This window comes from Channa argus, chromosome 17 (genome assembly GCF_033026475.1).
Source record: "Channa argus isolate prfri chromosome 17, Channa argus male v1.0, whole genome shotgun sequence".
NCBI classification, from domain to species: Eukaryota; Metazoa; Chordata; class Actinopteri; order Anabantiformes; family Channidae; genus Channa; species Channa argus.
The window spans coordinates 2,648,216-2,674,416 of record NC_090213.1 but is presented as its reverse complement, the minus strand read 5'-3'; the positions used below and the strand labels follow the sequence as shown (position 1 = coordinate 2,674,416).

The 26,201-nt window shown below is 43.4% G+C and overlaps 2 protein-coding genes across 5 annotated transcripts in view; both read left to right on the top strand.

Annotated features, from left to right (window-relative positions):
- The window catches only part of galnt14 (UDP-N-acetyl-alpha-D-galactosamine:polypeptide N-acetylgalactosaminyltransferase 14 (GalNAc-T14)), a 136,742-nt gene extending 119,541 nt beyond the window's left edge, over nucleotides 1-17,201 (top strand). For 2 of the 3 annotated variants that reach the window (XM_067481714.1, XM_067481713.1), the window contains 5 exons: nucleotides 1,477-1,569; nucleotides 2,431-2,514; nucleotides 3,909-4,053; nucleotides 10,169-10,288; nucleotides 16,656-17,201. In XM_067481714.1, the coding sequence (XP_067337815.1) occupies nucleotides 1,477-1,569; nucleotides 2,431-2,514; nucleotides 3,909-4,053; nucleotides 10,169-10,288; nucleotides 16,656-16,814 (601 nt within the window). In that variant the 3' untranslated portion in view covers nucleotides 16,815-17,201. Of the gene's footprint in view, nucleotides 1-1,476; nucleotides 1,570-2,430; nucleotides 2,515-3,908; nucleotides 4,054-10,168; nucleotides 10,289-15,295; nucleotides 15,349-16,655 lie in introns of those variants that run through there. The other variant, XM_067481715.1, reaches the window with a different exon arrangement.
- A 2,044-nt stretch (nucleotides 17,202-19,245) lies between these two features.
- angel2 (angel homolog 2 (Drosophila)) lies at nucleotides 19,246-25,670 on the top strand. 2 transcript variants are annotated; one of them, XM_067481701.1, is made up of 9 exons: nucleotides 19,246-19,406; nucleotides 20,716-21,743; nucleotides 22,043-22,263; nucleotides 22,567-22,636; nucleotides 22,829-23,259; nucleotides 23,541-23,676; nucleotides 23,883-23,955; nucleotides 24,149-24,279; nucleotides 24,683-25,670. In XM_067481701.1, exons 2-9 carry the CDS (start codon nucleotides 20,723-20,725, stop codon nucleotides 24,844-24,846), a joined length of 2,247 nt encoding a protein of 748 aa, XP_067337802.1. In that variant the 5' UTR covers nucleotides 19,246-19,406; nucleotides 20,716-20,722; the 3' UTR covers nucleotides 24,847-25,670. The 2 variants fall into 2 exon arrangements, with proteins under 2 accessions (XP_067337802.1, XP_067337801.1); XM_067481700.1 differs by lacking the exon at nucleotides 19,246-19,406 and adding an exon at nucleotides 20,083-20,330.
- The last annotated feature ends 531 nt before the right edge of the window (nucleotides 25,671-26,201 follow it).

The window sequence follows — 26,201 nt, the reverse complement described above, 5'->3', positions numbered from 1 at the left end:
TGGGATAAGAGAAAATGTGCTTCACTGTGCATGCAATGTAGGTGAGTACAGCACACTGAGTGGGGATTTACACCTGTTATAAACTCGATTTGCATCTAGAGATGGTGATGCATTCTGCAATGGTTTCCAATGTGCGTTGAAGCAACACATTCTTCCGTAATCCAGACACGCTCACGTTCGGAGATGTTCTCATGTTGTGGCCCTGTTTACACCTGGTATTAGCATGTGATCTGTGTCTGGAAACGGAGAAGGTGTAAATACGCAGCTGTTTGATTAGGATGCAATCTGATCAGCGAGACGCCATCTGGATGAAGAGTTGTGTGATTCAAGATTCATAACGCTTCATTAATCCCAGAGAGAAATGACTTTGCCTTGTTAACAGCTCTTTGCTCCAAAGAAAGAAAGAAAGAAAGATGCATAACAGGAGGTTTACGATAACCAGCTGTGTTGTGGACTGCACTGATTGGATGGACAGTGATGACATCATAAATAATGATTTACGTGAGGATAAATGGAGCAGTATAACACTCATGATAGAGTGTGGCTGTGCTAAATAGGACAGGAAAACTTCTTGTCCAGTTCCAGGATCTCCTGTGTTGCTCTGTGGAGAACTTGGCAGCGATCAGTCTCTGGGTGGACGTGCTCCTCTGACCAGCCTAAACAGTGATCAGTGGGTGGGTGGGATTGATCCTCGTCTCAGCCACAGCATGTAGAGGGCCCGGCTCAACATCCAGACCAGAGCTTGTCCTCCTGAATAATTTGTCCAGGTCTGTTTGTGTCGACCACCTGCCCCAGCAGACCACAGCATAGACGACGTCACTGACCACCACAGACCACAGACCTAAAGGAACAACAGCGTGTGCAGACCTTCGAGGACTGGAGCCTCCACAAGAAACTTCAGCTGACTCCTGCCCCCAGATAGTGAAAGGAGTAACGGGAGTCCTGCCTTTCCTGGAGTCCAGCAGCAGTAACTTTGTTTCACTGATGTTGAGCAGCAGATGATTAAGCCAGTCCACAAGACTGTCCCCCACTGACTGGTTCTCTGTGATGTCTCCACATCCTACAACTGCAGAGGGTCAGACAACTTGTAAAGGTGGCAGGATGCTGAGTTCTTTCTAAGGCGTGAGAAATACAAGGTGAAAAGGACGGACAGAACTGTCCCCTGTGCTGCAGACCACAGTGTCAAACACAGGGAGTCTTTACTTCTCTTTCTGCTCTCTTCTACTTTACTGTTTAAAATATCAGCTGGGTCACAGTGAGGAAAAAACATTCAGGGAGTTTAACTGATTGTACATCTTTGATTCATAGACCACGTGTCCCTGAACACACCACCAGGAAGGGTTTTCAGCACAGATTGAAAACAAAGACTTTGTCCTGCTTGTTTCTGCTCTGTTATAGTGACATCCAAGCAAAAGTGGCAGAAAATTACGTTGTGCTCTTACCTCTGTGTGTGTGTGTGTGTGTGTGGGGTGACAGGAACACGCGTCGCACAGCTGAGGTGTGGATGGATGACTTTCGCCTGTTCTACTATTCCGCTCGCCCAGCAGCACGTGGCAAATCCTATGGAGAGTAAGAACACACTCACACACACACACACACACACACACAGAATTAACACTGTTTGTAGCCTGGTTCCAAACCTGTAATTAGCTGCTGACATCTTCAGTCTTTTCAGCTCTTCAAACTGAATACTTGTTGTGCTTGTTAACGGTAGATTCCCTTGTTGGAAAAGCAGCCAAGCCACACTGACCTTTGTAGGCAGGATTAGAAATGGTAATGTCATCAAGTTGTGCCACAGCCAAAACAAACAAAGGACCAGAACATTTGCCACTGATGCCAACGTTGCCGGTTGGTGTCTGACTGGGTAACGTTGTCGTTGCTTTCTGTTTATCTCAGCTGCAGACACTAGTGGGACTGCGTCATACAGATAGCTGGAACCTGCACGAGCTCATTTACAGCCATATAAACTCACATAGTTCTCTGATCAACCATCTGTGCTGCTGCCTGTCAGAGGTGAAGCAGGCTTGAGATATTTCTGCAGAAGGTGCAGCGAACATTGCTTCTCAAAAAATGTTTAAATTCGCATCTTAAACCTGAGAGAAACTGTTTGACTTGGATCACACCCACCAAAAAAAGAGGGATGTGAGTAATATAAGACTTGCACAGAAGCACCGCTGTGCTTAAATGCCAGTGTTTATCTGTCAGACGCAGCTAAACGCTGACATTTAAAGACGGCTTTAAGGTTTTCACATCACTCATTCTCATCATTTGTCATGGCTGTTTAGTCCTTTAACCAGCCAGTCAGTTTGGGTATTTTGGGACTTGTTCTCCTTGTCTGATTGCTAGTGAAAAGGTTTCTAATTAAAGGGTTTTCTGCGTGCGTTTAACGGCTTATTTCTTCTGTTTATGTGTGCGCTAACATGTCACCAGTATCCGAAGCAGAGTGGAACTCCGCAAGAAGCTCAAGTGCAAATCCTTCAAGTGGTACTTGGACAACGTCTACCCAGAGCTCAAGTAAGTGTGTGTAACTTGTAAAGAGCAGTTCCACTGATGTCTACAGATAAGCATGTCGAGAGTGTTTGAATGCAAAGTCGGCATAATGAATTGAAACGAACACAGAGTTTGAAAGATGTGACACGGCCAACTTATTAGGGACTATAGGTCGGCATATCTCAGCTCACGCCGCTTCGGTTTTGAATGTTCTGTTTTCAATATGTCTCTTGTGAGTACCTCAGCTTTATGGAAGTACAAAACTAAATTACCGAAGTTCCCATCAAGCCTGCAGGGACAAGCCATTCAGTGGCCTAATGATTAAGGCGCATATCATATAACTGCAACGTCCACAGTTCAATTCCCAGCACGGAGCCCTTTCTTTCGTCTCTCGCTCTCTAGTCGGCCTACTGTCCAATAAAGGCAAAAAGCCAAAATAAATCTTTAAATAAAACTTTCCCAGGGACTCCAAAAGAAAATAGGCTATAATAACAAGTGCTGGGCAACTGTACAAGCTGTGCAGAGAGGAGCTTAAGGGTTTAATCTGCAAGCTTCATTTGCAGACCCTATGGTGCAGTCACACCGGATTTCGCCTCGTGAAATTTACTCATATTCTAAGGCCGAAAGTACAAAGCACCGGCGATAGCGTGGGCGTGATTGCAGGGACAAACTGCAGGGGTTAGCGCGGCTGCTGCTTGGTGGCGTACGCAATGCGTGTCCTGCTCCCGTCTTCGTCTCTTTGATCACCTCGTTCACTGTCTTTGTGTTAAGTCGCTCTCCCTGTCCTGATTGGCCGCCCTGTCCGCACAATTTCAGACCCTTATAAACGCTGGCAGGGACTTGTGCTACGTGAAGTATGGCCACGTACCACGAACACGCACACAAACAAACCAATAAATAATACTTTTAGGACGCACGAGAAATCATTCTTCTCTCTTTCACACACACGTGCACACACTTAAATACCCATTTATCCACTGGAGGCCGGTGTTAATCCCCTCGAATGGAATTAACAGGCTTTCTCTCAGGGGAAGACAGACCTGACCCTTAAAACGTAGAATAACCTTTAACGGGTTATTAAAACAGAGAGAGATAGCAGATTGAATTAATGCTACAGGGCTTAAGCCCGAGTTTATAGTGCGGCCGAGAATTTATCAAGTAGGACTGAGAAAGTTTATCAAAGTGGAAGACTGGGAAGAAACTTTCTGAAGTAATGAGTTTAGAGAATCAAAGCCTTCAGTGGATTTGTTTAAGGTGCAAAAGGTGGTTTTTGATAATTAAATCGCTGCTAATTTAACTGTGATATCTTGATGTAGTTAATAAGGGGGGATGTCTTCTGTCCCATCAGCAGCTTAATCTGTGAGATACAGTACTTCCCTTAGTTCAGATCAGATTCTATGTCGTGTCTCCACCGTCAGGGTCCCGGATGACTCCGACTCGAAGTCCGGGGTGATCAGACAGCGGCAGAACTGTCTGGAGTCGCGCAGGGTGGAGGGCCAAGAGATGCCCATCCTCACACTTGCTCCTTGCATAGGAACAGAGGGGGTCCCGGCCATCAACCAGGTGGGTCAACCAGGAGGAAGAAATACAATAGATGAATGTGGGATTTAGTGAAGGTTAAACCATAATGTTCCCTGTGTACTAGCGTGAAAATAAAATCCAACTGTGACTTTTGATATCAGTGATCATGGAAAGACAAATCCCATGAATTCAAAGCATTATCTTTAGCTAAATGTGCTTTTATATCTGGAAGTATTGTGGGACCATTAAAAAAAACAGACCTGTGTGCAGGCATAAACCATTTATAGCGTCAGCTCGACGCACAGGAACTTCACTCTTCACATAAAAGAGGAACTGCAAATATTTGAGCATATCTGTGCAGGATAGCAACATTCAACCGATGTCCTCAGAGTAATTGAAAGCTGTAAATGACGTGAAGAACTCTACACGTAATGACAGCGTCTGCACTGAGAGGCTCCAAGTGAAGACAAAAAAAAAAATACTAGTGGAATATAATGTGGGATAAACAACTATTGTTTTTCATTAAGGTAATGAGGACATTTCATGTCCTCTCTCCCTGTCTGTCGCCCTCTCACTGGTCATTAGTAGATGTAAATTATTCCTGTAAGAGAAAGTTGTTCAACAGAGACGCTGTAACAACACAAGCTGTGTTTGTATGTGTGAGTGACAAGCAGAGTGCAAGGTTGTGTGTGTGCGTGTGTGTGTGTGTGTGTGTGTGAGAGCATTAAACTGCAGTTTCAGGTATTGCTACATTTACTTGTGTGTAATGTGTTTGTGTCCAACCTGCTTTCACTGCTTTTTACTTGTAGCTGCTCAGCACACCAAAGACTGTGTGTGTGTGTTCAGCCGTCTCTCAGCCATAATTAATACCCGTAGGATTCTAATTATTCCATGTTTAGAGCAAGTGTGGAGGCTGTGATCCGCTCTAACAAGCCGCTGTGCTGAGAGCGAACATGTCAGATGCTGAAATGCCTGAAGGCCGGCTTGTGAGTTGAAGGTCGCTGGTTCAGATCCCTGAACTCATGGGGAAAACTGCTGGGATGTGTGTGAGAGCGAATAAGAAATTCTCCGTCTTCACTGCTGTGGAGAAGCCCTGAAGGAAGGCTTTAAAATTCCTGTTTGCTCTGACGGAGCATCTCCCAGGTGGGAGCTTTTTGAACTCCAATAATTAAATTAATTTTTTACTTTGTGGCCAATTTCACCCTTAAAATCTGAAAACCATGATGGTAGAAAATATGTGCAGCCAATGAAATAAAAAATTAAAGGGAACAACTTGAAAGCACACCTGGTTGCCATGGAGAAAAAATGATATCCCATCTCAGAACATAGCTTTTGACACATGAGACAGATGCACACATCACGCTGTGTTACCCCTACAATGAGTTTCTCTGAAGCTTATCTAGATAGTTTTATTGGTTTAAACGTAATCACGCTTTAATGAGAGAGGAGGCAGATCAAAAATCAAATGCACTGACAAACAGCAGATGATAGTCTCACGTGCACCAACAGTTTAGAATTTATTAACAGCTCTTTCAGGCACCGTTGAAAATATAAATCAAATCCTCTGCTTGTGTTTGACAGGATTTTTCTATACTAGCACTTTACAGCTTGGAAACAACAAGAGTATTAGTGGGGTCAAATTATGGAAATGAGGAAATAAAAATAATTACGTAATATCATGTTAATTACTAAATTACTATCCAGCAACCCTGTCAATGAAGACGGCTTCACTTCTGAGCAGTGGTCGTTTTTTCTATCTTGGTCACTACAGATATAACTATGTAATAAAGTAAAAACAAGTAGTTTTAAATGTCTGTTTCATCCTTGTGTTTTGAGAAAACCTGTGTTGTGCAATTTTAAGAAACCTGCTTGATATTCAAATCTGCTCGAGGTGAATATTTGCGGTGCGTTCAAATGGCCTCCGAAATGTTTAAACAAGCCACTTCTAATGCGTGAAGACCTTTACCTTGCTATTACTGAGCTGCATTGTGCCAGAGGTTTTCCATTAAACACTGGATTACTCAAAATGACACCTTCCTTAAAATCCACCAATATTCAACATGCATTTATCTTAGTTACATGTTGAACAAACTGACTGTTGACTGTTCGTCGTCTTTTCCTTTGGGCTGTTTACCTTTCAGGTGTCTCCACAGTGAATCATGTGCCTCCATCTAACTCTGGCCTCTGCATCCTCTTCTCTCACACCAACTAACTTCATGTCCTCCCTCACTACATCCATAAATCTCCTCTTTGTTCTTCCTCTAGACCTCCTGCCTGCCAGCTCCAACCTCAGCATCCTTCTACCGATATATTCACAGTTTCTCCTCTGAACATGTCCAAACTACCTCAATCTGGCCTCTCTGACTTTATCTCCAAACATCTAACGTGAGCTGTCCCTCTGATGTCCTCATTCCTGATCCTGTCCATCCTCGTCACTCCCAAAGAGAACCTCAACATCTTAAGCTCTGCTACCTCCAGCTCTGCCTCCTGTCTTTTCTTCAGTGTCACTGTCTCTAAGCCGAGCAACATCTCTGGTCTCACCACCGTTTTGAACACCTGCATATATTGTTTGGCTCATCAGCCTTATTCCTCTGTAGTTGCCACAGCTCTGCACATCTCCATGTCTGATACTCTTTTCACCTCTAGAACATTCCTCACAAACTCCTATTTCAGTATAACTCCTACTCCATTTCTCCTCCTATCTGACCCATGGTAGAACAACTTGAACCCTGCTCCTAAGCTTCTAGCCTTGCTACCTTTCCACCTGGTCTCCTGGACACACAGTATGTCCATTTAATTTGGCATGTGTTTGATGCCCTTCCTGACACAACCCTCTGCATTTATCCAGACTTGGGACTGGGACAAGGAGACACTGGCTTGTGTCCCCTTGCGGTTGTAGCTGAAAGAATCGCTATAAAAACAAGATCCAAGTTCTTAAAAAAGCTGTGTAATACATTTATTAGCTCCACAAACTCTGTTACTGTACTAAGTGTGTTCATTCCTCTTCTGCAAAATGTAAATATGCTCATTGTAAGATCATATTAAGACAATTGCAGCATCAATATGGAGTAAAATGTGATCTCATACATCCATTGTCGACACAGAGATTTGGTCTTAGTTACGATTTCTGTCAGGATCCAACATTTTGCACAAACAGTCAAATAGAGGGAAAAATCAATAGCAGAAGCAGAGAGAGCAATTTGTAAATCTACAGCAGCAGAAAACAGGGCGGAAACCTTGTAATGTCAGTCAACCCGGATTCAAATGTATTCCACTGTTCCATTAATGGCGAGTGTCGCCTAATCTAAGGCTGACAGCTGTGCATAACGGAGCAGACGTATGAGATGAAGGAGTAGCAGAGTGACGAGCATGAAATGTGACCCACTGAGCCACAAAAGCATCATTGTGAACACAATTGAGCCCCGATGTAATGAGCGCACGGGAATGAGGCTGTGTTTGTATCTGCTGTCAGCAGTGATGTGACTACGCGGCGGCTCAGTTACCTTTCCTGAGCAGAAATAGAGCTTTTCCCCACAGCTCTCCACACTGGGCTGCAGGTGTCATTATTCTGAGCTAAAGTGCCCTTTGGTTTTAACCTTTATTCTTTCAGAGAACATTTCTGCTGAGCATGCAGGCTTTGTTTCAGCTCTGACCTGCTTTATGTTTAACTACACAACCAGTAGGTGTGTTGTGAGCATAGAAACAAAGTACTGAGGTGTCACAGAGCCAAACAAAAGCCCAAAGCTCTGTCTGTGTAAAAATCCTGCATGTACATGTACTCTGAATAAATATATGCATATGTGAATATAACATGGATGCAGTTCACTAATAAGAGGAATGTGAGGCATATGATGTCAGAAATTCATTTCACATCAGGGCAAATCAAGACGACAGCTTCAGCAGTGAGATGACTCGCTCATTTGGCTCAGGACTGAAGATTCTGCGTGCACGTAAATGTAGCGGCTGAATCTGGGAAAGCTCCAGCAGGGAGGACACATTGAGCTACAGGACCAATTAACCTCTGATGTCATTCTCTTCGCCACAGTTCAATAAATCAATCAAATGGTGAAATAAAGCCTGCAGCATTGAGATATTCAAGATAAAACTCAATACATCATAGAGCTGCTTTGAAAACACCTCCCACTGTCCCCCAGCTCCCAACCTCTATTACTTCATATGCACCAGTGAGCAGGCTGTTAATGTTATTAACACGTACAGCTGAAGTGATTTAACTGTGATAAAGTCAATTGAAAAATAATTATGCTTATTCTGAGAGTGGATGGAGTCGTTGGAGTACAAAAAAATGTCATTAAACTTCGCTCTGACTTCCCTACATTCAAATCTCTCCCTACCTACAGCTGAAAAACGCACCAGATTACATCACTAGGAGGAACATTCAGTTTATCTCGTTGCTCACACTACAGAGGTTGTAATCGTGGTCAACCTGTTTTTCCAGAGCGCCGCTAGATGACATCATCTGAACTCCAAAGGATGAAAAAACTCCACTGGGTGATGTCATCTGGAGGGGTTTTTCCAGCAAGAAGCAGAGAAATATGTGAAATAGCGAAGTATCAATGTACATTTACACTCTAAACTAGAGCAAGTGGAAATTTGGTGAAATTGCGCTTTAAGTAAAAATATGTAAGTTAGCATGTAATTTAAGTGTCAAAAGTAAAGGTACTCAGGCTTTAGACAAACAGGCCTTCAATAATATACATTATGTTATGGCATAAAATCTGATTATTGATATGTAAAAAACAGTTTTATCTTTTTACTTTTACTTTACTTAAAGTTAAACCTCAACTCACATTCCATGGTTTGTATATGAAACCTGTAAACTTATTAGTAACCACGGCTGTTACACAGAGTAAAATCTATTCCCTCCTATACTGTGAATGTACTGTGACATCATGATGATAGCAGGTTTAATATGACTATGATGATTGGTTTTTTTTTTGTTTTTTTTTTTCAGTTTTATATAGTGTATGTGATGAGTTCAGTCATCAATCAGTCAAAGATCAACAGCTTTTGACTTGTCCCTTCAGGGGTCGGCACACTGGAACGTGTTCCCCGCGTTAATTTGGGGTTGAGTTTTTACGTCAGATGCAACCGTCTCATTTTGCTCCTCAAACAGTAATGACTAAAATCATCACACGTCTGTATAGAGATGTGTTATTGTGTATTAATGTCATGACACTAACAAAATATTTAATTTATAATTATTATCCTAAAAAAAAGTGATTCACTTTGGAAGTGACCTTTCTGCTGTTTGTCTCCTAAGAGTGTGAAGGGGCCTTAAACACACACACACACACACACACACACACACACACACACACACACACACACACACCAGGTGGAATTTACAATGGATCCTGCCAGCTATGGTAGTAACCCTGACCTAGTTAGACATTCTCTGCTTATGTGCGTGTGTTTGTTTCTCCCCTCAAGCTGTTATTTTGCTCTCCCATCACGTCTTTCTCCTACATGATTGTTAATACATCCAGGTGCTGTTTAATTGAACTTTCAACTCCTTGTTGTGTTTCCCCCTGTAACACTGTGTGTGTGTGTGTGTGTGTGTATGGGGTAAAACGTGAAACACAATTCACGTATTCCACAAACATGACATGAATGTACAAGTGTAACTGATTAATTATTGTATTAACTCTTGAAGGTGAAACTAACCGTAACTAACATCAACCTAACAAGAACATGGTAAAAAGGTTTCTACTAAAAACTAACTAAAGTTACCACATAGTGTAGCTTTACAACAACAGTTTGTGCGTTTATGCTTCTCATAGCATAATATCTTAACATGTATATTGCATTTTAATGGTGAAATAGGTAAAACCTGCAGGTGCAATGTAATTTATACACCAATCAGCCACAACATTAAAACAACTGAGAGGTGAAGTAAACGAAATAATATCCTTTCAGTGACACCTGTCATTATATGGGGATGGCTGCTGTTAGCAAGTTATATATTTAAGTTGATGTTTTAGAAGCAAGAAAAGCATAAACTGCAGCTTTGACAAGGGTCAAACTGTGCAGTGTGCAGCAACAACATGCAAGTTCTGAAAGTCAGAAACATGAGTTTTCAAACCCCAACCAGCAAACAGCTCATGCTAACTTTCTCCCTCCCCCTTTCTCTCCCCAGGAGTGGGTGTACACTCACGGGCAGCAGATCCGCCAGCAGCAGCACTGTCTGTCTCTGTCCACCACGTTCCCTGCCTCCCAGGTCCTGCTGCTGCCCTGCAACATGGCCGACGGCAAGCAGGTCTGCACACGCAGACACACGCAAAAACACATGCATCAGGCAGACAGGTGGTGTGTAGCTGCAGGCCAGTCAGCACTGCCTATCATACAGCTGCTAAATTAATCTAAATGTTAATTAATGTAAAACTGAATTTGTCTAAAGATGATTGTATATTCTCACTGCGGGGGCAGATGCTTGACATGTTTTTGGACAGGCAGCTTGAAATACTCTTCTCTCTTTCCCTCTCTCTCACTCACACACACACACACACACTTGTCATTACCTGACCACTATGCACCTTGACGGCGTCCCAAAAGCCCCTGCAGCAGAGAACAAGCTGACAACCAATAAATCACCTGTGAGAGAGGGAGCGAGGGAGAGGAGAGGCAGAGATGAAGAGAGGCACAGGTGGAAAAGGTGAAGCAACACAGACAGAAGAGGAGAGAGAGGGAGGAAAAAGTGGGGGGGAGGAGGGGGGTGTATGTCAAGGGAGTGAGAGAGAGGAATCTGAAGATTAGCTCATTACACCTCACCAACTGTTCAGGCTGCACGGACAAATGTGCTTAAGTGTGTGTTTGTTTGAGTGTGTTAATCCCATCTGTGTCACTGCAGTGTAATCAAATCCACTGGACATGCGGATGTGGACGCACATGAAAGCGGCGTGTTAGCGCTGTTGCATGTGTGACGCGCTCAGTGTTTGTCATTGCTGTTACTGTGCATTATTTAATCTACGAGTCATCAGTGACGAGTGAGAAAGATGGGACGTGTCCAGAGAGGAATACAAATAAGAGGGGAAGAGGGAGGACAGAAGGACGGACAAACGGAAATGAAAAGAGACAAAGATTAGGAAAGAGGAGGAGGAAGAAAAATGGAAAATGAGTGGAACAAAACACTACAGGTCCACAACAAGCCACAGTCGGGTCAGTGATGCGTCATGTAAGATGTCATTGGACGCCTGTAGCACACAGCGGCTGCACGTCAACAACCCTTCATGGCAACATGTGAAGCACAATGCATCAAACAAAGTGAGTCTGGACTCTGGGCTCTGGATTCAGTGGGCGTCTGCGTTGTATGTCAATTGATTTTTCACCCGAGGAGCCAGTCCTTACCAGGATATTTTTAAACCTCGGCAGCATGTTCCCCCATGACAGCAACAGCAGCACAGAAGATGTGCTGTCACCAAATAAGACGAGGCTTCAGGTGAAGCACTGACGTCCCACCTGAGGGAGGGGGAAAAAAACCCATCTGATTCAAAACAGGAAAATATGAATCTGATAAATGTCAGGACAAGGATGCATTCTTTAGGGGGACATGTTCATTGGTCCAGACATGTAACAACAAAAGATGCAAAAGCAGAAAGAGAGAAATTAGGAAAGAAAGGATGTCGGGAGAGGAGGAAACAGAAGACAGGAAGCAGGAAGAACTAGAAAGAGAAAAGGGAATAAGAGAGAGAAATGAGGGAAGGAGGAAATGTAATAGATTCAGAGAAACAAAGCACAAGGAGAGAAAAAAGAAAAAGTGACCAGAATGAAAGAGGTTGGTTAGAAGAAAGAATAGAAGGAAGGACAGAGGGAAGACAAACAAGGGGCTGAAAGGAAAATAAAAGCAAGGAGGGAAGAGACAGAGAGAGAAATGGATATTGTAGATAAGAAGGGAGAAATTAATTAGTAAAACAAATGAAGGGAGACAAAGAAAATGAGGGAAGAAACAAAAAGAAAAAACATTTAATAATTGAGAAAGAAGTAAAAAAAATAAGGATCTGAGAGAAAAAACAGAACATATTAAAGAAAAAGAAGATAAGATGAAAAGAAAAGAAGACAAATGAAGATGGTAAATAAAGTAAAGGAAAAAACAAGAGGAAGAACTGGTGGGGAATGAAAGAACAGAATAAAGGTAGAAAAATAAAAGCAAAGGAAAGAAAGAAAAGAGGCAGAAAGAGCTGAAGTGTCTGATAACTGAGAGTTGTACACAACACACACACACACACACTTGTGCACACTTCAGACAGGTGTTGTATCGCTGGAGGGGAGTCAGTTCAGCCCTGTTACATGTGTGAGATTCCAGAGTGTTAAATTAACTACCTAAAAAACTTCAGCACACTTTGTGCGTGTGTGTGTGTGTGTGGGTGTTTGTGTATTTTAGCTGAACCACTCAAGCACATCGCTGTCATGTTACTGAAACTAGTAATCCTTTGTACTTACAAACACACACAAACACACACACTGCTGTCCCTGTGTGTGTCAGAAGGCAGGAAGTAGAGTGATGATAGCTAATTAGAACAAAGATCCACTAGAGAAACAGCCCAGAGCTGACTGAGAGAGAGAGAAGACCAAATGCAGAGTGAGGTTAAATTAAGGATGGGGAGAGAGGGGGAGGGTGATGGGACGGAAGACAGAGAGGAAGTGGTGAAGACGGAACTAAACAAACCGTGACAGAGAGAGAAGGAGGAATAGTGTTGGGAAGACAAGTGACTGAGGGGAAAAGCTGAAGAACTGAGTGCTCAACGCGTGGAAATTAAATGTGATGTATTCTAAAAATATGCAGCTGTAATAGTCCACAGAATGAATGTATTTGAAGTATCCAACTATTAAATTAAATAGTCGTCCTTCCGACATTGTGATCTGTAGCAGAAGCAGGTGGAGGAAAATCTAGAGAGGTGGAGGTCTGCTCTGGAAAACAGAGGAATGAAGCTTAGCCGCAGCAAGACAGAATACATGTGTGTCAATGAGAGGGACCCAGGTGGAACTGTGAGGTTACAGGGAGCAGAGGTGAAGAAGGTGCAGGACTTTAAGTACTTAGGGTCAGAGGTGAAGAGGTGAGTGCAGGCAGGTTGGAACGGGTGGAGAAAAGTGCCGGATGTGTTGTGTGATCAAAGAGTATCAGCGAGAATGAAAGGAAAGGTGTTGAAGATGGTGGTGAGACCAGAGATGTTGTTCGGCTTAGAGACAGTGGCACTGAAGAAAAGACAGGAAGCAGAGCTGGAGGTAGCAGAGCTTAAGATGTTGAGGTTCTCTTTGGGAGTGACGAGGATGGACAGGATCAGGAATGAGGACATCAGAGGGACAGTTATGATGTGAGACGAGGCGTCAGAGAGGTAGAAGCTGGCCAGACCCCTGTGACCATCATGGCACATGATTCAGTTAATAATCGCCGTCTTTCTTTTGTTGTTGGCACCACAACTGTTGGATCAGAGCAACCTTAAACTCAGCACCCACTAGACTAAAACATGGATTCATAAATGAGGCACCGCAATCAAGAAGACTATTGGCCTAAAGCAAAAACATTCCGAACCTCCCTTAATTTAATCTTTTCGTTTCTCCGCACTTCATATTTAGCAAACTCTCTAAACTAGACAAACTTGTTGTAAATCACTTGTTTCAGCCTGATGAATGTCACCTGTTCTTGGGGTGCGTGGGAGATTTTATCATTATCATAATCATCAACACCATATGGCTGCCTGTTCCGCTTCGCTTGAGACGACCGTTTGATACCATTTTGTGTGTGTGAACTGAAGAGTAAAAAGAAGCGGCAGCTGGAAGTTGGCAAACAAATGTAACCGTCTCTAGAGTAGTGTGTTACTGGAGGGGCTAAAATGGTCCTTCATTATTAATTGTACAGCTCCTAATCACTCATAAGTTATTCAAGCTTGACCGCGTGGAGACGGAAATAGTGCCGGAGACTAAAAAAAGCTAAATGGGTCATGACTAATGTGAGCGGAGGTCACGCGGGAGTCGAGATGTTAGATGAGACAATATTACAGCAGGTGATGTTTCAGTGTCGGGTGCAACTGCTTAAAAGACTGCGAGCACCTGGACAACAGTTTCCCAAAAAAGCTACTGACAAAGGCTCTCAGACAATTAATTCATATATTTTATTTTCGTTAACTTATCATATGCGAACGAAGCAGCCACAGCTTACAGCAAGTGCACCCGATGGTGTTAATGTTGTGGTGGGTGGGCTCAGCATAGCAAAGCTGAATGCAGGGTATGAAAACGATGTTTTCCCACGAGGTCGGAGGTCAAGGTGTGGTGAACAAATGGCTGCAGAAGAGAAGCAGGAAATGGTAAAATATGGTTAAATACTTCTGGAAGGTCTGACCAGTCCTTCTGACATTCTATAAAATGGGAGGGGGAGGTGTTTCTGAAGCTATTTAACCATCGGGCTCACGCCTCTCAAGGAGCATACTGCTCTTTTCATTCATCAGGATGTGTTTCACAGCTGATTAAGTCCAGAACCCCAAATAGCTGGCTACCACTTTAGAGGAGCGACAAGGACTCAAATCCCAATGCCCTGAAGTAGGCAGAGCATTCACCATGAAATTTTGATGCCCACTAAAGTCAGGTCTGTCAGTGTTCGGCCAGCGTTGACCTGGGCCTGATCCCCGTGCATCCTGGGGGGGGGAGGCGTGTACCGTTCTTGAAGGAGGTCTGCTGATGCAAAGTGTTGTTCTCACAGGCCGATGTGAGCAGTGCTGCAGCAGTCGGTAATGAGGTGAATGCTAATTTATTAGCTTTTAATTTTCCCTACTTTTTTTTTTTTCCTCTCTCGATTGAAAAGCTGCACGGCAAGTCGCTGTCCGTGACGGCGTGTCCTATTGAGGACAACGCAATAGACCCACAATCCAACTCTTTAGAACAAAAGCCGTGTGTGTCTGTGTGTGTTGTTACAAGGCTTTGTGGGATCATGATACATGACAGTGTTACGCTCCAGCAGCTCGGCGAGCACAATGTGGCCGCTCCCTGCCAACACACACCGACTCAGACATACACACAAATTAGAGTTACACAAAGATTCTCATATAGATATCACATGTTCACCCATCACGGCCATGTTGTCTCCGTCTTTCGTCGCTTTCTCATTTCTTTCTCTTCCTTCATCTCTCTCTCGCTCCCTCTTTCTCTCTGATGACTGGGTTTCAGACCCACAGCTGGATAAAAGCCTCTTTTCATGTCTGATCGTATCAGCAGCTTTGTTTCCCAGCTATGAATAATACACACACACTAACACACACACATTCTCTCTCTTCAGTGTCTGAGAGCCACCAATCACAGCAAAAATTTATGAGAGGCCTCCATCTAGTGGTGAGCAGCAGGAATCACATTTTGTCTGTGAGACACAACAAACAAATGTGTTATCACTCACTGATCTTATACGTATGTTCTGCAGCTCCGCAGACGTGGAGTTAGGTTTTTATAAAGATGCGGCTGTATAATAAATTGGCTCCTACTCCTCTTCCATAGGTGCCCATATGAACACAAACAGGCTTTCTGTGCTGTAATAATTCTTTGTTTCTCTAAACTGGCCTTTTAAAAAAAAAAAAGAGAGAGAGACCAAGAAGACGTGACACAGGTCAAAATCCAGTTCTGCAAGAATGTACTGACATTTTTTTAGTCTTCAACCTCCCAAATGAATCGGTTAATATTTTCCAAAGCTGCAGCACCTTTAGTACAAGCTGTCCACTTGATTTGATTACATCATGTTATTTTACCTAACTCAGAATGTGTCTTTCTGCAGTGGTGAAAAGTACATTCACTTTTCAGCACTGAATGTAAAACTTTATCTGTTCTCTGCATTTTTTATGATACTTACTATACAGTAGTTTGGCTGGAATTACTGCACTACTACATTTACTGCAGCTGCAGTTCTGAAAATTCCACATGAAAAATACAAAATCACCCAAGAAATGAGGAGACACTTTTATAAGTTAAGATCAGCGTATGAGTATTAAAGTAATTAAAACAGGGTCTGTACTTACCTGTTGCATGTAGCTGTAACATATGATGGACACTGAGTCTTTCTGCATATTAAGTACTTTTATTTTTGCTCCTTTAAGTGTATTCTGCAGAAAATTCTTTTGTTTTATGCTGTAATTGTTCTATCGCTGCTGTGTTGTCAGTGACGTTTGAAATTGGACCTAAGTACCCAGTTCTTGTTCTGTGTACCGAGTTGAGCAGAAAGTCCACGTTCCTCTTTCTTTTTATGCCAGTGTGTGACTTTAAATGATATCGTGGGTTCTGACAGATTCACGTTCCTTTTCATACTGTATCATGGTCATTTGCTGAGGCACCTGCTCTGCAGAGCATCACACAGGAACTTTTCAGATGTTTCTCAGGTTCCTGCACTGCAAACATCCTCCAAGCAGCACCTCCGTTTAAATTCCAGGTTAATCGCTGTTTTGCTCGCTGCAGCATTACGTCATTATACCACAACAAAAGATTTGGATCCACAGCAAGTAGAGCAAATTAATCATATGAATGTAAATCAGGTGGATGTTTGCTGAAATGAGCAGCAAAAATTACATTTTGTAAAAGTTTCTGTACTATAATTTTTGGCTTGCATGATTGGACAGTATCATATTTTCTCTGTGGACCTTCCTTTTGTCCTCCAGAGGTGGCAGAAGTCGGGGACTCACTTGGAGCACCTGGTCTCTCGGTTCTGTCTGGACTCGGAGATGGCTCTGGACGGGATGGACTCGTCACGAATGCTGGTCATCAGCCCGTGCGAACTGAGTGCGTACACACAAAGATGGGAAGTCCCCTTCTCCTGACCCCTGACCCATTGACCTTTCACCTCCAGCAGCGTGTCCCGTGTCACCCATTCTCAAACTTGTGGGCACTTGTGGGTGCTGCGCTGAGGGAAACCTGATGAGGAAGACTTTGTCGGGGCTGAGGTCCTGATTTATTGAAGGGTCTCTGCTGGATGGGAACTTGCTGAAAGGAGAGACACATCATGAAATGTTGAGTTTGTTTTGTCCACATTTGAGGCTGTTCAAACGTTTTGTGGAGATTCAAACCAAGTGCACCTTAAAACCCTGAACTGTCAAAGATTTGGAAAAACCATCAATCAGACAATGTGTCTTGTAACCTTTTGCAATACAAGTGTCTTTTGTGGAGGCTGTTCAACAATCTGGGAATTAAAACCAAGCACAACTCGAGTTTTCAGTTTACCTGTCACTGTCTTTGCTGTGATACTTGGTCCTGTCTGTTCTTTCTACTGGTTGTGTTTGTTTGAACTGAACTGTAGCACAAACTGAATCTGCTGCATCTCTTCTCATTCCTACTTTCACTGTTTTATAGCTTGTTCAGCTTGTTCAACTTGACAAACACTGCACGTCAGCACTGACATAACATATAAGAAGCTTCTCTTATATTCAGTAAGTCATAAAACCGTAATGTGAGACAAACCCGCCCGGATTCCAAAAGAGGATCAAACGACGACAGCACCACACTGGAGTCTGAGTCCTCGCTCGTTACTGTCTGTCTTTTCTGTGTGCAGATGCATTTCCATACTGTCAGTGTTCTGAAGTATGGCAAACCTTTTGCAGCTTCCCCGTGCAGGCCAGCAGATCTGTTCCCGGGAGAAAGGAAGGGGAGCAGAGGAGGGGAAGCTCCCACTAAGAACACAAAAATCAGATTTCAGAACAGGCGAGCAGAGTTAAACACTGAAATGGGGGAAAGGGGGCGTAAAGAGTAACACGTGGAAGAATGAGGAACGCAGAACAGCATGAATGCAGCACATCTCATATGAACTGCTTGTCTTTCCTCGAGGACGGAGCTGCTGAAGCTGCTTCGCGTCGTCGTGAAGTGCTGCTGTGTGTGTTTGCGTAGCTTTATTTTATTTTAAAGTTTTAGTTTAGAGGCGTCTCTCTTGCCCTTATTTGCCATCAGCACTTTAACTTGGAAGGATTTGTTTTAGAGTCTGTTTTTAAGAAAAGGTCTCAATCCTTCAGGCTCAATTGGAAGAATCTGGAGCATGGTGACAGTCAGAGCTACCCAAACTTTTCTTGGTCCCACGTGCGAGATTTACAGTTATGACTGACAGGATATGTGCTTGTTATTGATCGACGAACTGCGGCTGCTGCGGAAATCGAACCTGTGACCCTCCCGGTCATGTGACAGAGCATAAATACATCTGCTGGCAACTACTGACCTTTACATGTAGAAATAAATTTCTCTAAACTTCCCCAGAATCAGTTTACATCATTTTATGAAATGATTCCTCATTTCTCCCCAAATTACGTTTCATGTGTTTGACATCTTCAACTGCAACATTTTGATATTCTGTTTGCCTCCTGAATAAAGATTTTATAACAGATGTTTCTGTAATTGAAACAGGTCTTTTGTTCACATGTAGGTGTGACAAGCGGAGATGTTTGTGACCAGTGCAGATGTCGCACACATCATTAGAAAACAATACATTCAGCTTTAAATATTCATTTAATTTAATAATGCAGTGAAACTGTACATGAAGTGTAATTATTGCTATGACCACAGCTATTATTATACTCAGACCCACTATTATGTTTGTGAATACTTCTCATTGAATTTTTTGCAAATATGTTTTGAAGGTAAATAGTTAACTGCTGTGAGACCTGCTCTAATTGTTGGAAATGCTGAATTTGGGCATCACACTTGCTGGACTGGGATTAGCTTCCACATTTTGCTTTTGTGTGCATGTGCATACAGAACAACACAATTAAGTGAAATATTTTACCTGGACTGGAGTCTTAACATTTGAATAATTGATAATTAACACCACATAATTCCTCTAAACATTGTTGTAGGGCTGGATGTTGGATTAAGGGTCAATAATACTGCGGGTGTATGATTTAATTTATGGGAATCAACCCTCACAAAAAAAGAGCCACACTTTAATTAAGTGCTGTGATACAGTGAGGTTACTCTTTTATGATGTGCTCATAAAAAAGAAAAGCAGGAAAGTCAGGTCTTGACAAGTATTTTCAGTAGTTTATTCACATGAAACGGAGTTTTCAGTGATGTGTAAACATTAACCAGCAAGTACACGGTGTTAGTGGAAAGAGCCTCGTTTATTTTCCTTCTTTTTGCTTTGCTGCAAATGAACGCACATCTGAGAGCAGTGGGACACACACACACACACACACACAGAGACAAATAGAGAGGGGGGGGGGGGGGGGGGTTGTCCGTGCACTTCCAGGTCTCCGTCTCTGCAGACCCTCATCAGTTGCTCCTTAAACACACAGTGGATTATCAATCCATGTACTAACCGCTTTACTCCGGGTCTGAACGACATGCAGGCAGAGAACAAGCCGCAGCTCAGTAGCTGACGTTTTACCTTTTCACGACACCGCTGTTTTCACTGTGGGGGCGATCGTTGTTACGTGAGTACAATGACCGTTGCTTTTCGCCATTCGGGCTTTGCCCACAGCTCATTTGAACGTCGAAACAATGCCGCTGTACTCGTTCTAAACCAAGTCGCCGTTTCGGTGGATTTAGCGATATGGAATGATGATGACCGCGCGACAAACCGTGACATTATCAGGATGCTCTCGAAGAATAAAAGCCAAGCGTCTAATCGTAGGCTACGTTTCCAGTCGGTACATGATTTCGGACGTACGGAAAGTGGCTGTGGTCCGCTCATAAACCTGTGTCGTATCATTCAATGGTAGGAAACGGAATAAAAACTACAAGTTCCAGACCGGGTAGGAAGTAATCGCCAGTGGACATGCTGCTTTCGCGATGTCGGAAATGTTGAAATTACTAATACAACTTATAAGAGATGCTTGAATACGGAATTTTTATTTTATGTAGATGCTTTGATTTGTGTGTCACTAGCAGACAATCGAGTGGAAATTAACAAATACACTAGTAAAATAAGCTAGTGCACGCGTTTTATTCCTGTCGCCTTTGTTGATGAACGTTACTCATTTGTAACTGCGACTCTTATACATTTCATTTTGTTCACGTATAAAAACTGCTATATACGGGTATTTTATTAAAATATTAATAAACCTAGACCAGAGGTAGAGTGACTTTGCCCGTCGCGTTCCAACGTCTTTTTAACTAAACTTGGAAGAAAAATAAACAGAGTTCAGGTGAGGTTCCTAAAGGCAGCACAAGACTCCTCGGCGACTAGTTTACGTATGGGGTGACGTCATATATCGGGGACGGCTGGTGAGCGGGTTGTTTTGGTGTCAGTCAAAACAAAAACCGATTTAAAACATCGATAATGCGGAGTTAGAATAATTAATTTCTGCACATCGAAGCGGAAACATAAACGATGTCTCTACCGCCTCCGGAGAGCAGTAAGTTCACGTTGGCTGAATGGCCGAAGTGTAAAATGTAACGATAACAGTGGTTTTGTGCTCATACTAACCGAGCAGCACAGCTGGACTCAGTTAGCTGATTGATGACGTGCAACCGTTTAGATAAACGACAGGTGTAAAGTGATGGAAACGCGATGTTGCTTAGTTGGGGCTTTTCTCCCGTGGTTGTCCACTGCACACTTCAGTTTCCATTTAAAACAACACGAACCTGAGAAAAAGTTCCACTTGAAACTAAACTTGAATCTCTGACGTGTTTTTTTTTAGTTTCTATTATCTGTTCTAACTGTATTAATGTTTTTCTCCAGAAGGTCTTACGTTTACTGGTGCTTCATTCTGTTAACTGTCTTTGTATTTCCTTTGCCAGCCCCTCCATGTTCCTTAGCCGGCTGAGCTCCTTGAGCTCCTACACCTCCTCCTTCCTTTCCCGCAGCCGTCCTGCTCTCTGCTGGGCCGGCTTCAGCAGCAACAGTGCTTCCTCCTGCATCACTCCGTTCATCCCAGCTTCTGATCCATGGTGGTCAGTGCAGGGATTTCCCCCCTGGCCTCCTCGACTCCCTCATTCCCACCCAGCAACCCATCAGGTTTTCACTGGGAGGATATTACGCTCTAAGAACATTAATCCTGGTAATGCCAGTGGTGGCTGGCGTTCATTCTACACCACTGCTGGCCTATTGATGGAGCGCCCAGACCGGGACAGAGGGCCGCCACAGAAAAGGAGAAAGAGTGCAGAGGAGAAGCGGACTGTTGAACAAAGGGATGGACACAGAGGAGGAGTAACAGCAGGGGGGACAGGAGGCAAGGCCAAGGACGGAAGTTCTAAAAGGGACCACCATCTTCAAGATCCCAGTGCAGACAGGCGTCCTCGACAAAGTCCCTTCTTCGGGGATAGAAGTCAAGACAGAGGGAAGAATGGAGCCAGAAAAGATGGCAGTCGGGAAAAAATGAACAGTAAAGATGTAGAAAGGACTAAAAGTGGGAATAAAAACAGAGAGCGAAAGGACGGCGGCAGTCAGGATGAAACCCCCCATCAAGGGAGGAGGGAACATTATCAAAGAGGACATAAAGATTCACAAACTGCAAAGTCCAGGACTCAAACCCCAAAGTCCAAACAGGAGAAGGATTCAGTTTCCATGCATAAACCCAAAGCTAACCCCTGGTTCAAAGAGAGGGGGGGAGAGAGGCAGGGGGAGTCTCACAGGAATACAACACCAGCAGAGGAACGGTTCAGGGACAGAAGAAGTGATAGAGGACACTGGACGGGGATTGTGTACCAGCCTCGCAACACCAATCCCCCGTTGAACCCGTGGGGGGAAATGGAGGCCAAGTGGCAGCCCCCCCCACCTGGGACCTCCCCACCTGTTAGGCAACAGGACGAGGCTGCACGAGTGAAACGTAAGATGTTTTCCATGATTTCATTAAACTTCATGTAACCACACGTTCTCCAAAGCGCCGCACGTTTAAGTGTGAGGCTGCTTACGTTTATTTAGCAGTAAAAGTTAACTCACATGTAAAACTTTCAAAACAGATGCTTCATTTGTGTAAATTCAAAATTTGAATTTATTTTTTAATTTTTTTTGGTAAGATTTTTCCTTTCCTTCTCTTGTGAAATGAACCTTCAGTGTCTCGGTTTTAACAGAAAAGCCTCCTGATGTCAGAAGTGCACATCATCACTTACCTCTATATCTCCTCAGCTCTTCAGAGACACTGGGAAATGTCTTCTGCCTGCGGCACCTACCCCCCACCACCCGGGTGCAGCACAGCCTTTGACTTCTCTGTGATGTCCTACAACATCCTCTCTCAGGAGCTGCTGCAGGACAACACCTACCTGTATGAACACTGTAACCCCAGTGTCCTGTCCTGGGACTACAGACTGCCCTGCCTGCTGGCTGAGATCCAGCAGCACAACGCTGATGTGAGTGGTGAGGATCAGGTGGCACGTCTCTAGCCTGTAGCAGCCAGATTTACTATTCAAAATGATATACAGTCTATGGTTAAAAGTACCTGGACAGGTGAACACTAATTAAACCTTTTCTGTCTCAATAACCTGGCTGACACTTTGCTGGCCACTACTGTTGCGTGATAAGACGGTGACTTGCAAGAGTTCGTTCTAAAGATGCTGGGTGGGGTTGACATCAAAGCTCTGTGCAAATCTGCAAAACGTACCGTAACGGAAGATTCTGTCCTTTCAACCTCAGCCTTTGGTCTTTGATTCTAGATTCTGTGTCTTCAAGAAGTCCAGGAGGATCACTATGAAAACCAGATTAAACCAGCTCTACAGGCACTAGGTAGTGTGTGTGTGTGTGTGTTCGTCATTTTTTTGGTGGAAATTAGCAATTTTGTTGGTTAATAGTTTCTATCTAGGACATGAATGCCCCTTTTTTTTTCTGTGTTGTTTTATATACATATACATATTTAGGTCTTTTCTTCAGTTTGTTTAATTTTTGTGTAATGAATCTGTGTGTGTGTGTGTTTTCCAGGTTACCAGTGTGAGTATAAGAAGCGAACGGGAAGTAAACCAGATGGTTGTGCAATCATCTTCAAATCATCCCGCCTCTGCCTTCTCTCCTCCAATCCTGTTGAGTTTTTCCGGTCTGGGGACGCCGTCCTCGACCGGGACAACGTGGGACTGGTTGTGCTGCTGCAACCTAACAACGCTGCGGGCCAGTCGGATCCCTCGGCCTTTATCTGCGTCGCCAACACCCACCTCCTTTACAATCCCCGCCGCGGCGATGTCAAACTGGCCCAGCTCGCCATACTGTTGGCAGAGATCAGCCGGTTGTCCCGCCTCCCGGATGGGTCGACCAATCCGGTCGTGTTGTGTGGGGATTTTAACTCCACACCCTGGAGTCCGCTGTACAACTTCCTGACCACAGGCTGCCTTGAGTATGGAGGACTGCAGCTCGGCATGGTGAGGCCGACACACTGATTCACTGATGGGTCATTAACACACAGCTTATTCACACTTAATTTGCTAATCCATTCATTTATCAAACTGTAAACTGAAACATTGGGTAAAGAAGTCAGAGGGTCTGGGTTTCAATGATGGTGACATCTTCTGAAATAAACAATATCCACTTATCAGAGCTATAAAATTTCATATATCTTTGTACGTGTCCAGCATATGTAGCTAACATACAAGAAGGCAAACACTAACGTGTGTGTGTGTGTGTGTGTATGTGTGTGTGTCAGGTGTCTGGTCAGGAATACCCCCCCAGACATCAGCGTCTCCTTACGTCTCCAATCTGGTCTCAGAGTTTGGGAATCAGTCATAAGTGTCAGTATGAGAACAAAATCCCAGTGGATTTGTCTCCCAGCAGCCCTGCAGGTACAGTGACACAGGTGATGTCATGTCCTCTTTTAAATTGCAGCAAGTTTAGCTTTTGTTCTACTTTAGCAGCAGTGTTTCAGATAGAACCATCATTCAGTGTCAGTCTGTCTCAGTCCCAATTCACTTTGTGCAAGTTCCTCTGAGATTAAACTAAATGTAGTTAATTGCTTCAGCGCTGACAGGTTTGTTTCTCCCTCTCTCAGCTGTAGAAGGAGCCATCGCTAATCTGACTGTGGAAGATCTCGCTAACAAAGCTGCTGCTGCTGTTTTAAACAGGTGACGTGTCTCTCTCTCTTTTTCCATTTCCCGTTCAAAGCCAAACACAGGTGCAGTTATGAGTTGATGCCGACTTAAAGTTGTTAAAATGTTGCAAAAAAAAAACCACTTTCATGCAGTTATTGGTCTAGAGTGTAAAGCAGAGTCTGCGCCAAAACACACACTTTAACCCTGTGTGTGTGTGTGTATTCAGAGCGAGGCTGGAGCACAGTCTGAAGCTGCAGTCATCCTACCTGCACTGCCTGATGCCTGATGGGAGACCTGAGATCACCACCTGTCACTCTCGCACTGCCATGACGGTGGATTACATCCTGTTCACTCCTGGTACTCACACACTCACACACAAATTCTTGATGCTGGTGTCCAAGCTATGATCACAGATTGGAAAAAAAAAAAAAACGAACTGAATTCTCCTCGATTTCAAGACTCATAAACATAACACGGCTTGAATTAATTAAAACACAAACCCTGAATTAATTTGAAATATCTTATCAAAACTAAATAAGTTGAAGAATCGTATCAAACGTACAAGTACAAAACATTAGTTTTTAAAATGTAATTGAATTATATATTAAGTTTTATGGTGTGACACCCACACTTCTTCTCACTCTCCTCCACCTCTCGACTACTTTTGAAGCTTTTTGTTTTTTCTTTTCCGTCTTATTGCCGGTTTTCCTCTCTTTCTACTGGCCACACTACAATCTCCCTCTGGTTTTCTTTCTCCAAGAACTGGTCACCCCTCTTTCACTTCCTGGTGCCCGGGGCCTCCAGCTGTTGGGCAGGCTGTCGTTGGTCGGCCAGTCGGAGCTGGAGGAGGTTAACGGCCTGCCCAATCGGCACCACTCGTCCGACCACCTCCCTCTGCTCGCTCTCTTCCGCTTCCAGCACTGACCTGGCGTCGTCGGACAACCGCTCACAATAGCAGTTACCTGAAGCGTTAACTGGTCACAGGCAGTAAAACCTGAGCTGCTTCTGTTCTGTTCCTTTCAGGAGCTTGTTATAAAAAAGATCTTTGGGAATCACAGAGAAATGATTTCTTCATAGCACCTGTGACTAACGGTTGATGAAAATACTGAAGTGTTTTCTTCTTGGCCCTTTGTAGCTGATGTTTTACTTGTATGCAAACACTTTTTTTATACTGCTACTAATTTCTGACGTGAATCTATGAAGAGACACATTGTAAATCAGTTTCTCTCTAATCATTAACCCAGTACAACAATAGGTTGCTTACTATTATCCATTAGCCGAGGTTTTAAACCGTCTTAAAGATCTGCTACTGCGAAGAGGAACTAATTGTGTATAGAATATTTGGTTAGGATGAATTTTATTGTTCTGTTTTAAAATGGGGGGAAATGTGCATAAAGACTTGAGCAGTTGCCTTCATCAGTGCCACAGATGTTTTTATATTATCCACTGTATCAAAAACGTCTCATAGGAAATATGTTATTTAAATTCCAAATATTGAACAACCTGAACATAATGTTCATTTTAGCTGCAGAGTCTCAGCCTTTACAAAACCAGTTATCGTAGTGTTGTATTCAAATCTGCTGCCTTCAGGCCATTTTAACTGTTCTAACCTCTTTTTAATCTTGCTGTAGTTTCCTGCCTGTACATGAGCAGCAGTTAACGAGGATGCATTTATTTTCTCAGCGTTTTGGGGGACGAGATTCAGGGTTTGGTCTGTTTACAGGTTGTAAATAAAGGACTTTTTTTTACATGTGGCTGCTGTTGGATTAATGGTGCCGTCGGTGTCCATGTGGTTTGACGTCTAACTCGCAGGCTGTGTCCATCCCCCACTGCTGCTTCATAGTGAAACAGTCCAGATGTTTTTAAAGTTTACACTGTCACTTTTTAATGGCTTGGTTTAAAAGAACACTGGATAAACCGTGTTGGAATTAGACACTTATTGTTTTTACAGAAATAATAAGAATAAATGGTGCCACTACCTAAATGTATCTCTATGTGACCTGAGCCTCCTTCAGTGATCTACTGTAGCCAAACCTCCTCCATAAAATAAGCTGGACTTTTCTATGTGAAGTGCCTGGAGATGGCTTTGTTGTGAATTGGCGCTATATAAGGTTGAATTGAAATGGAATTTAATACTTATTCTAGTCAAGTTCAATGGTCCTCAGTCGTTTAATTGACTCCAAGAAAACACCTGGTTAATTATGCTGTCGTCTGCCATAATTATCAAAAGGCCTCAATATTTCACATTTACGCTTTAGTGATTCAGGTGGTCCAACGCT